We start from the raw sequence: 12,636 nt of genomic DNA on the forward strand, positions 1-12,636 counted from the left end.
TGCACCAGTGTGACAAGAATTTGGGTATTTACATAATTGAAAATCTGAACTTCCTATATTCCACAAGTGGGGGATGTCAGAAAGTATTTTTCTCATAAATGAATGGCTTGAGAACTCTAATGGTACAACATTTGTAGGTTTCAGTGTGCCTGGTTAGGGACAGTCTGACTCCAGAAACTAAAAGTGAAACTGTGAACCTAGTTGAGTTTAAATAAAAATGGCAAGTCTTACTAATAGTCACAACCCTCTTCCTGCCTCAGACAGAGGCTCACATGAACCTGGGGGAGACTCGGATTCAGGCCAAACCTAAAACTAGGCCTGTTGTCAGGTTTCAGCCACAATTCTCACACAGCTTTACTGTCTGGAAGTGAGTGAGTATGGGGGAGGAAGAGGCATGACCGGTGATTGACATGGATCTGTGACAGAAGATGGTGGGTAATATTTTTGAAAGCCTCATAAGACCCACATTTACAAAGGCATTCAGGGACTTCAAGATGCAGATAGGTGCTTTTGGCAGTCCCACTGGACACCTAACCAAGCACATTCAAGTATCATTGACTTTCAATGGAATTTAGGCTCCTAAGGGCCTAAATCACTTTTGAAAATGGGACAAAGACTCCTATGTCACCTAAGGCTAGATCCACAAAAGGGCTTGGGTCTTGCAGTGCCTAACATTGAGGCACCCTTCCACCTAGTGAAATCCTCAGCCTGAGTTAGGCTTCCTGGGTCCCTGTGAAATGCATGGCAAGAGTTAGGCAGCTAAGTAATGGATCTTCAGAAACCCACAAGCTGAGAAGGAAGCCAACTAAGCCAGCCAGTAATGAAATGCAGAGGAACAAGACAGGTCAGATTCAAAGGTACTTAGGTGTATAACTCCTACTGATCTGGGCAGCAGGCACCTATTTCTGCTTGGGATTCTCAGCTGTAAACAGGCTCCTGAAGTTGTCTAAGCCAGGTTAGTCCTCTCTTGTGGAAAAAGAACAAGAGAGAGACCAATAGCCCAGTGGTTAGGGCACTCACCTGAAGGCCCAGATTTAAATCCCTGCTCTGCCTGGCACTCAAACCCACATCTTCCTTTCCCAGGAAAGTGGCCTAACCACTAGGCCATTGGGTAATCTGAAGTAAGGCACTCTCAAATTGGACTTGTCCAATTTTATATAGAGAGCGAGACTGTAGGTTGGCAATTACAGCATTCACCTGAGACACTGGAGAGTCCTGTTCAAGTCACTGCACCAATGAATATTGAATAATAAGGGCCTGATTATCTGAGCAGCTGAGTAGCTATGGTTCCATTGAATTCAGGTAGAAGCATGCATGCCTAATTCTTTTGAAAGTCATGCCCACCAAATATAATATTTACCACTATATGTACATGGGCAGCCAGATGCCAAAATGATTGTTCGCTGCCCAAAAGCTGGGGGACAAAGAGTGAGGCGCATGATTAGGTCTACAAGAAGCTGAAAATCCCAAAGCATCAGAGGCTGTAGGGTGGAGGATGAGTGGAGGCACAGTATAGATGCAGAAGGCAGGAGTCGCTGAGCCAGTGCACAACTTGAAATATAAGGCAGAGGTCAAACAAATAGCAGTATTTTGGTTTAGCTATGACAGCTGTAGAGGGTATAAGGAAAAAAGAAGTGCTCATGTACCAGCAGAGGTGTTTATTCTGTAGAAGTGAGAAGAACTAAGAAGGTGTGTACACAATTACTTAAAACAATTTCAACAAATACAGATTTTCTCCCTGCCCCAAACAAAAATACTTTGTGATCAAAATTTATTTTGCTTTTTCCCAAACCTCAAGCATATATCAGAGTTAAACTGGATGTGCTGTTGTCAGATAGAAAAAGAAACCAAAAAAAAAAAACCCCATAGGCAAGGCCATTAGCTTTTTGCCCATGTCTCAGGTCTTTGAGTAGGACTTTTTAAAAAAATATTTCCAAATGATGCTGATTATGTTTTATAAAAAGTATCCAGTCACTGGAACACTGAACACTTAAGAATCTCTGTTGTTTGCAAATCCTTATTTTCTGCTAGCTTTTCCAGATATGATAGTGATGGGGGATCCAATCTGTAGATAGGTCCACACTTTAGCAGTCGCATTAAAAGGATACTCTGGAAGAAAAGAGAATATTAAAAAAAGGTAAGAATTGTTTCATTTACAGGGAAAATTCGTCCTCTGAGAATATGTCTTTAAGATAATGTTGGAGGGCCTATTTGCCTTTGGTTTATATTGCAATACACGTGATAAGAAGTATTTATTTTAAAAGGTAGGTTTTATTATGTGATACTTGTGAGAATGGACATATTCTGAAAGTTGTATGGAATTTCAACTCTTTGGGAAGTCCTCAGTGAAGATGAGTATGCAGTGGTTGCAAAGAGACTATGCTACCATCTTCATGTTGGAAGGGGTTCATCCAGAAAATGGCTAAAATGATACTTGTGGGGATGGTGTGGAGGAGCTTTACTGATCTATCTGTGCTAGTTCTGTGGCTCTTCAATTGAATGGGCTTTTCAGCACTTTTCGTAAGAATTATTCACTCAAAATTGAGTACAAATAAGAACAAAAAGAGGATGCAGGGATATAATTTGATACTGCAAAGCATTCTTTATTCCTGTTTTCAAATCATATCCCTAAAGTAGCTCGAGCATTGGCCTGCTAAAACCAGGGTTGTGAATTCAATCCTTGAGGGGGCCATTTAGGGATCTGGGGCAAAAATCTGTCTGGGGATTGCTCTAGATGACCTCCTGAGGTCCCTTCCAACCCTGATATTCTATGATAACATCACAAAATCAGTGTTCTCATTGTTTTTACTATATACACTTTTCCTTCCCCCAAGAGTTTATAATTCAGCCATTTTAATTTGTTCTGGGGAAAGTTGGCAAACTGATTCCATATCTTGGAGGGAATTTGTCTGATGTGGGGTGGGCTGGGGGGGAGGCTAAAGGCAGTTAAGCTGGAAATTTTTTATTTTAGACTTTGAGAGGTCAAAACATAATTTGAAAGTTTACAGATGCTATTCTGATTGCCTCTAGCTAAAAGACAACCATGATTACTTACATTGTTGTTTTTTGTAAATAAACACTGAGACACTGCTCTGGTAATCTGCTATGCTATCATAGATTCTGGCACATGTGTTGATCCATGCTGGATTTTACCTGTTAAAGGCAGACATACTAGAGCAGGCATGGAAGGATACGGATGCAGTAAGGGGGAGGATGTAAAGGAGGTATAATCCTACAAAAAGCTCTACCTGGGCAAACTCCATGTACAATTGACTTCAGTGAGACTCTGCACAGATGCAGGAGTCAGCCTGGCCGGGTATGTAATTCATAAAACAGAAAGTCAGTCCACGATTTCCCCCATCCCCCAAAACTCCAGCTTTCCTTGTTATTAACAACATATTTGGCTTGCTCTTTATTCTTGTTATAATTTATTTAATTGGTTTTTCAGATGCCCATCAGTTACATAGTCAGTGATGTCAAAAGCATAATTTCATGAATTGCTAAAAGGGAAAAAAAGTCAAGATTATTTACAGCCAGCGTACAAAGACCCTTCTACAATAAAGTTGTTCTGGACAAAGGCTGTGCTGATGGGTCATGTTACAGGCAGAAGAAATTAGACCCTAACATGCTGTTATTTTATATTCAAATTGTATGCTACACCTAACAAAATCACATCAAGTCTCAGTTTATCAATGAGAACATGGAATATCTTGATAGCATGGCATTTATCCAAACATAAGTAACAAGGAGGCACAAAAAACAGAAGTGATGTGAAACGCTCCTCTGGATGGATATTAAAGACATAATAGGATGGCAGAAAAGGAGATTTAAAAAGATACTTTAGTATTTTTCTTACATGAAAAGCTGGTTTCCACCCTTCCCAAAAGGGAGTGCAACAGATTAAGACATCTGCTGTATTCCTTTAAAAGCTCCCAAAACAACATTTGGTGTTTCCTGAGCTTTTCATTTCAAAAGAATACAAAGTTATCTTTTAATTACTGATGAGTTGCTGCAGATGCAATTTAGCACTTAAATATGTTCTATCAGATTATGGGTTGGCTGGATAGTCTTTGGAATTACTCCCATTCCCCACTGCAACCTTTTGTCCAAAAAAGTTTTACCACGCCAGTTTTCTTCAACATCGTTAACCCTAAATACGAGTCAGGACCCTCCAAAAATCATGAGTTTGGCTCAAAAGTATTTTTTCCAGAATAATAAACCTGTGATTCTTTATTTACTTTCTGTCTTCTGAGCCTTAGGGTGCATTTGAGTCGTGTTTTCAATTTTTTCCTTACAACCATAAAAGCTAGAAACTTACTTTGTTAATAAATGAAAGCTGAAATTCTCATGTAATTTCTAATTGCCAGCAGCTAGGGCATTAAGGAAAACTCCAACTATTGTGAGATTCACAATAGCACAATATTTGGCAACACTGTTTTTTCCTCTCTCATTCCCATTTTCCTTTTTTGGGTGGGTGGGGGGACAACTTTAGAATTTTGATGTGGCCAATGTGGTTTTATTATTTAGACATGAGTTAGGTCCCATTAACATCACACAGTTACAGGGACACGGTGTTGCCAACTCTTGCAATGATTCTGCAACTCCTATGACTTTCGCCACCAGAAGTGCATGATTTTTGATTGAGCTAGAACTGATACTTCATTTCTGGTTTCAGCCATTCAAGTGAGTGAGTCTGTAGCTGGCATTGGGCTGCAATTCCAAATGCTGCCAGAAAAGGACAATGGGTTGTGCTGAAAGGTGAATTATTGAAGAGAAGGGCGGTTACTAGGGGAGTTCCTGCAGGATTGGTCTTGGGACCAATCGTATTCAGTATTTTTATTAGTGATCTTGGCACAAAAAGTAGGAGTGTTCTAATGAAATTTGCTGAAGATACAAAGTTAGGCAGCATTGTCAATACAAAGGAGGACTGGAATAATCTACGGGAAGATTTGGATGACCCTGAAGGCTGAAGTGACAGAAATGGGATGAAATTCAGTACAGACGCTCCCGGACTTATGCAAGTGTTCCATTCCGGAACACCTTGTGTAGCTTGAATTTTGCATAAGTCAGAAACGTATACCCAACCATTGTGCAAAAAACCCCAAACTATTTCTAGCTTACGGAACTATTTGCATAAATCAGGTTTGCGTAACCCGGGGGGCGTCTGTAAAACAAAATGAAAAGTCATGAATTTGGCGTATAATAAGAAGAATTTCTGTTACAAGCTGGGGGTTAATCAGTTGGATGCAAAAGAAGGAGAAAGACCTTGGTGTTTGGGTCAATCACAGGACATCTATGAGCCACCAAGGTGTTGTGGCTGTGAAAAAGGCAAATGTGATTCTAGGATTTATCAAACGAGGCAATTCCAGTAGAGAGAGAAGTGTTAATGCTATTGTACAAGGAACTGGTCAGATCTCATTTGGAATATTGAGTACAGTTCTTGTCACTGATGTTAAAGAAAGATAAATTTAAACCAGAACAGATGCAAAGAAGAGCTACTAGGATGATCAGGGGAATGTAGGCCCTATCTATGAAAGGAGACTGGAAAAGCATGGCTTGTTTAGTATAGCAAAATGAAAGCTGAGAGCAGATATGATTGTCCTCTGTAAATAGTTTAGGCAGGGATGTAACCAGGTCAGGGTGAGCAGGGCAGCTGCCGAGGGTGCAAAGCCGCAGGGGAAGAAAAATGGGGTGGAGAAATGCCAAAAAAACCCACAAAAACCCCAGCAGTGGGGTACAAATATACTTGCTCTTCCCGAGCACTAAAATGTCCAGTTACAGCTATGAGATTAGGAGGGTAAATACCAGGGAGGGTGAAGAGCTATTTAAGCTCAAGGAAAATGTTGGCTCAAGAACAAATGAATATAAACTGGCAAAGAACAAATTCCAGCTGGAAATTAAAAGAAGATTTCTAACTATCAGAGGGGTGAGGTTCTGGAAAAGCTTCCCAATAGGAATTGTGGGGCAAACAACTGACTTAGCTTTGAGAAAGACCTGGACAAATTAATGAGTACAAATATATGATTGGGTAGCTTGTGGTGGTAGGGGGCAGGGCTCAACAAGCCTGAGTCCTGGCTTGACAAAGCCCTGGCTGGATGATTTAATTGGGGTTGGTCCTGGTTTGAGCAGGGGATTGGACTAGATGACCTCCTAAAGTCTCTTCCAACCCTAATCTTTTATGATTCTATGAGTCTCACTTCCAGTTTATATTTTTTGTTCCTAAAAGCTCACGCTTCAGGGTTCTTGCTGGCCACCTGCAGGGGTCAGGCGGGGATTTCTCCCTCCCCCAATGTATTCTGGGAGCTTTTTTATCTCCTTCCTCTGGAGCATCAGGGATGGCCATGGCTGGAGACGGGCCATTGGACAGGGAGGGCCAGGGCTCTGAGGTGGCACTGAGCATTTCTCTCTCAGTTTTTTGCTTACGTGCTCAGAATCTAACCGACTGCCATCTGTGGCATCTGGAAGGAATTTCCCCAAAATCAGATTGGAAGTAACCCTAGGTGTTTTCACCTTCCTCTGCAGCATGTGAGGTCACTTGCCAGGTTTACATGGGTATATCTTAATTATTTCCTTGCTGTTGCAGGGGCCCCAACTACCATTGCACCTTGGTTCCTTCTATTGTCTGCCTGTGGCAAATAACAGGCTCGTTGCCTATGGGCTGTAATACTTTGGTCTAATTTCAGTGATTGGGATTAGTGTGCGGATGCTGGGTGGTGTTGGTGGCCTATGCTATACAGGCAGTCAGACTAGATGGTGGTCCCTTCTGGCCTTAAACTCTATTACTCTGAAAGCATGGTTGGTCTCCCCACAACTCTCACTCCAGCCTGACTACACTATCTCCTCCATCTCATACACACATCTTCTGCTTCTGGGCTCCTCCTATGGAAGCTGGAGGCAGGGATAGTGCCTGGGGGGCGGGGGAGGGGAGAAGAGGGAGATAGGCAGTGGGCAGGAATATGAGGCACATCCAGTGTCCTAAGTAGACAGGGACTGTATCCAAGGAGGAGGGGAAAAAAACTGGACAGGGACAGTGTGGCTACTTTATCTATCTATCTATCTATCTATCTATAGATAGATAGAGTATATGGATGTGCAAAAATAAGAATACATCACAACATGTATGTGATACTGTGGATATAATTCCCTATTAAGTTCTATTGGCTGGTTTAAAAAAAAATCTACAGAATGGAGATTTTTTTTGTGATAGCCTATAGGTTTGTAAAGTAATTTTTATAGAACCCAGATTAATTTATTGTTTCATTCCTATTAAGTTCTATAGGCCTTTTTGACAAGGGTTTAAGGCTATGATACTAGAACAGTAGAAACCCAGTCTCTCGTATTTTAAAGGCTTCAGAGTAAAAACTATTTGCTCCCAAGCCTGACCATGAAATTGTCAGAATTAAGCCATTGTCTGTGTGAAGTTCACTGAGCTAATGGTCTGCTTAGATTTTGACCTTTCTGATGATTGTTTTATGAGTCCCAATGACATTATGGCAAACTAATCAGATTTCACATCCCAAACACAAGCACCATAGGAACTAGATAAGCATGATGAAAATCTTATAAAGGGGGGGCAAAACAAGGTAAGAATGTCAGTTCAGTGAAAGGCACAGTTTTCAATTGGCTGGCTTCATTGACTGGTTCACTGCTCGAGTGGCTAACAGGAGAGCTGCACTTCCGCAATTCACACACAGCTTCCGTAGACCAGGGTACATCTTGTTTGAGAGAAAGATGTAAGAAAAGAAATCCCACAGACCATTGGCCAAATAGTCCATGGAGTTATGCCATAAAGGAATTTAGCCCACTGTGAAAAAAACAAGCTATTTTTTATAAGGAAAGCAACAGGGCAGCATTGTTAGTTATAGCTAAATAAACCCTAATAACTAAGGGCCCTGTTTTGCAAGGTTCTGAATGCCCCCTGATTTCCCTCATTTTTCACCTTGAAGGATCAGGCCAAAAGAAGAAAATATAGAAAACTATTAATTCAACCAACCTCATAATCCACCGAGAGATGTTTCTGTCCTTTGCTTGTGTCCTGACAGGCTGTAATTTGTCATATATGATGAAGACTATCAATCATACATACAGTTTCTGGAACTTTCTGGTAAACAGAGGGACTAGACTATGCATGAGTCCCAGGCTGGATAAAGAATAATGCCACATAGCTCTATATTGTGTCCCAGAAGCTGACAAAGGAGTTGATGCTAATAGCTGTCAGTGCGTGCATATATAAACAGTTTTATATTTGTATTTAATTTTGAGACAGTTATTCATGAGGTCCTCTACTGACAATCACAAGTGAATCAGGGAAGCGAGGGGTTTTATGGTGCCGGTAACTGTCATTAGACTTTGGTCCTCTGAACATCAGTGCTATCTCACTTTCTGAAGCTCCTGTCTCAGCCAGTATGGCAGGGGTTGTCCCAATCTGTGCAGTAGTTTGGACAGTTCCACATTGTGATCTCTGTAGTAGCTTGAAAGAAAAGCTCTAGACTGAGGGAAAAGGGGAAAAAGGAACAAAGACAATTTACATTAAAAATTGGCACCCCAGTGGGGAACAATCTTGCTAAAAAAACAAAACCAGGTAAAATTCTTAAAGGGACAGTGTCCACATTTTTATGACCCACAATTTCAGTTCTCTTAGTATCATTGTGACAGGAACATTTCCTGGACAAACCTTATTAACCTTATTAAGTTCAACCTTATTAAACTGAATTCAATACCTTTTGGATCCACTGTATTAAAATGCATTTGTTTAGGTTATTGTAGGATTGTATGTAACTTTTCTAGGAGACTGACTAATGTAAACCTTGGAGAAAGTTAGAAATGTCAAAGAACTGTTTGGGACAATATGTATGAAATGGATTTCCTAGGAGGTACTTGGGAGGCCTCCTGAAACTATGCCCTATGGAGAAAAACCCTTTGTTTATTGGTTAACTGCTCCTTGAAACTCTGGATGAAAGACCCCTGAACTGTATAAAAGATGGACCAAACTCTTCACGGGTGTGTTAGTTCTGAGCTCAGGCTGTTATGTGACCATAGAAGAGGCTCTCTGTGGGGTTTGAAGGACTAGCCACCTGCCACAGCCAGTGCTGGAGTTGGGATGATCACCAGTAAGCTTATTAGCATGAGTGTAGGTTTTTTTAATTGTATTTACATATGTTTTCACTTTACAATAAATAAACTTGCACCGAAAGAGCTGTGTGGTAGCTTTACTGTGAGCAGTTACGCTGTTAGTCTCTGAAGAGAAAGCAAGCAGGTCAGCTTCCACTGTCTGAGTTTGCTGGGAGAATTCACAGCTGTGCAGCCTGGAAATGTCCCAGTCGGCAGGGACATGCATCACCACACAACGAGGCAATGACCGGGGAGCTAAAAGCCTGAGTATGAATGCATTTGCTGGACAAATACAGGTGTGGTTATCCTGAACTGTAGGTTTAAAAAAAAAAAATCTTGAAAAATGAACCATCCTTTATTCTTGAGCCCCAAGCACGATGCTGTATGAGTTTTTCACAAACTGTAACTCAGATCTCTAGAAAAGTGGTACCTCCTGATCCATTGGTGGGTATTTTCGGCCTTTGCTTTTTCCCAGGCATTTTGTCTTCCCTCCTTCCAGCAGCTGACACCAAAAGCCTTTCTGAGGGTCAAACCTAAAAAGGATAATATCTTAAGAAAGGTCTAATTATGGAAGAACCTTCAGCCATTAAATAGTCAGTTACCCAGCAACTGCCATTATGCGATATCTGAGATATTTTACTTCTTCCAAGTAGGGAGAGATACTGGTATTACAGCGTCTTGGATGGCTACAGTATGCTCAAGAACAATCTATGCAATGCAATACATGTTTGAGAACATTATCAGTTGCTTGAAGATATCCATTTCTCCAAACAGTCAACAGAAGACCCATGTGTGATGTTTTTGGGGTATCTGTACAATGTATGAATTCTACTGACTAGATAGCCCCTATCTTAGATAGTCTCGGATAGCCCCTGTCTCAAAGCATATCCACCATTGCAGACAGAACCTACAGCAAATATACACCAGACTAAGGACAACAGGGAGTACTTAACTTTAACTACTGTGCTTTGACTGGACAATAGATATGCTAAGTGAGTTTCCGTGAGCTGTTTGAAAGACACTTCCTTCTCTTGTCTCAAGGGGTCAGGAAATACAAAGAGTGGCAATTCCCTAAGTAGGACAAAGACAGAGGTGACAAAAAAGGCATTTAAAGTGAACTCAGAGGGAAAGACTGATGGATACACAAGAAGTTTGGGCAGGAGAGGGTAAGGAGATGGACTGGCCAGAGTCAGTAGGTACGCTGGGAGAAAAGGCTCCATGTTTTTAAAAAAAGCAAGCTATGCACCACAACGAGGTTGCTGGATAGTCCCAGGTAACCTTGATCCCAGCCCAAAGAATGTGCTGGAATATTGAGGAAATGGAAGCACAGAAATGCATGTAGGATTTATGATTTTTATATAGATATATATTTCTTGTGTTATTGAAGAAAGACCAATGCTGTGTTTGAATCCTGTGGAAAGACCGCATGTTATATACTATACCTTATCATATATGTGCTGAGAGTTAAATTGTAACCCAGCACCTCACACCTTCAGGAGGTTCTGAGATAAGGCATGTTTAAGCTACAGGGGAGCTGGAAGGGTCCGGTGCCAGAGTGCCACAGTGCGGGGCAGTGAGCTACATTGTCTAAACTCTCAGGAAGGTGTGTTAGACAGGGAATCTGCACCCTGAGAGTGTGCTAGGGATCTCGAGCCAATGGCAGTGAGTGACTGGATTGTAAGACTCAGGAAACTTAAAATACATGGGATCCAGAATAGATTTCCTTCACAGCAGTCTTGTGAATGGTCAAGAGGGGGCACTTGACTGGACTTGTCACACCAGGCACTTATCCAGGTCAGAACTTGGTCCACTGGAAGTGCCAGAGATTTGAAAAAAAGACCTATGGACCATGTTGACTTCAGTGGAAGTCAGATCAGGTCTCCTCTGTGTGCACGCACACATCTGACAGTAGTACTTTTTTAAGAATATATTTTTTAGTTGTGTGTGTATTTTTGACGCAACTAAAGCAGTGTTTAGATCCTTTGGAAGAAGTGGTTGTTTTGCCATTAATGTATCACCCGGAGGGCTGGTTGCCCCATATCATTAGTTCTATATGTCACTTTTATTCCAAGACAGGCATCAGCATTAACACTGTCTCTAAACAATGTTTGCAGAAATTTGAAGTCTGATCATCATGTCTTAAAATCAAAGATATAGGAATGTTAGATTACGGCATTAACACACTAAGGAAACAAGCAAAATATAGTGTTAAGTTTTGAATTTATTGCTGTGGGACTTGGCAGCATGCATAAAACATTGAAAAGGTTTGCATTTTTGCGGTTCAGCAGCTGTTTGAGAAGGATGAAGTATAATTGGCTGAAATGTAAAGTTAATTAGTTTCAGAATGTTTTGTTGCCCTGGGCCTATTCCTTAAACACCAGCGCACCTGCAATTTGCTACTGCACATATGTGAACTCATTTCAGGAGAAGGGAAGGAGGGCTTCCTTCCCCCCCTTTTCCCCCCCCACCCAGCCTATTATCCCAGGACTAATCCTTCTAGCCTAAATTGTCACAGTAATTATATCAATTAAAATTAAACAAGTCATTGATTAAATGGATATATTGATGGTAGATTCATTTCTATTTTGGACTTTTCAATCTGCTCATTGCATAGTGAAGTACTTTGGCTGGCTTGCACTAATTTCCCAAGAGAAGTAGTAATATAGTGTGCTGTGCTAAAGGAAAACTGTAGAACTATGCCCTAAACATTTCTGTCTCAGTATGAGTATATTCAACATTATGGGACAGTCCAAAATTATAGAATGAAAAAGCCAGGCAATTCAGTTAAGCTGGACGAACCCCATTGTGTTCAAGTTCTTGGGACTGTATAAAGTTGTATATTTTGTGCCCAGTATGTTATGTGATACTGTATCTGGGCACAATGGAAATACTTAAGGATACAGTGTTAGCCTTAGCTGTAACTCAAAGTTTCAAAGGAGAGCCAACAAGACCTCATATTTTATAATTTCCCCTGCCCAGCACATATCCTCCTTCCCTACCTTATCTAAGGAACTTATATGGCCTCTGTTACTGTTTAATGTATTTATCCTCATAGCACTCCTGTGAGGTATGGCAGTGCTATTGTACCCATTTTACAGATGGGGAATGGCAGCAGAGAAAGAGCATGTGACTGTCCCAAGGTCACACAGGAAGTCTGTATCAGAGCAGAGAATTGGACTGGGTATCCTGAGTTCGGGCAAGCACCCTAACTGCTTCTCCGCCACAAAAAAGCCTGCAGGGGTTGCTCCCTCATGGAAAGAGCTACAGGACTTGCCCTTCACTTAGCAACCCCCAGGGATTCACAGGAGGTCAGAGGCATCTTTGCTGCTGCCCTGGCTCTGGTGTTCACGTGTCTCCCAGCTCCATGGCAGCTTAGGGTATGTTTACACAACAGCTGGGGACCAGCTTCACAGTGCAAGTAGACAGACGTGCTAGCTCTGCAAAAGCCAGCACACTAAAAATACTGTGACTGCAGCAGTGTGGACTAGTTACCCGAGTACAATCCCACCCAATCCCATGGGTTGG

At 41.4% G+C, this 12,636-nt stretch overlaps 1 protein-coding gene across 6 annotated transcripts in view; it reads right to left on the reverse strand.

The window, feature by feature from the left end:
* Positions 1-1,643: 1,643 nt before the first annotated feature.
* LOC101951048 (N-deacetylase and N-sulfotransferase 4) overlaps positions 1,644-12,636 on the reverse strand; it is a 265,282-nt gene continuing 254,289 nt past the window's right edge. For 3 of the 6 annotated variants that reach the window (XM_065596280.1, XM_065596279.1, XM_065596282.1), the window contains 2 exons: positions 9,542-9,644; positions 8,223-8,490 (listed from right to left, as the gene is read on the reverse strand). In XM_065596280.1, coding sequence (XP_065452352.1) covers positions 8,371-8,490; positions 9,542-9,644 — 223 coding nt within the window. In that variant the 3' untranslated portion in view covers positions 8,223-8,370. Of the gene's footprint in view, positions 2,110-7,993; positions 8,491-9,541; positions 9,645-12,636 lie in introns of those variants that run through there. The other 3 variants (XR_010601307.1, XR_010601308.1, XM_042842370.2) reach the window with 3 other exon arrangements.

Source organism: Chrysemys picta, chromosome 5 (genome assembly GCF_011386835.1).
Source record: "Chrysemys picta bellii isolate R12L10 chromosome 5, ASM1138683v2, whole genome shotgun sequence".
Lineage (NCBI taxonomy): Eukaryota > Metazoa > Chordata > Testudines > Emydidae > Chrysemys > Chrysemys picta.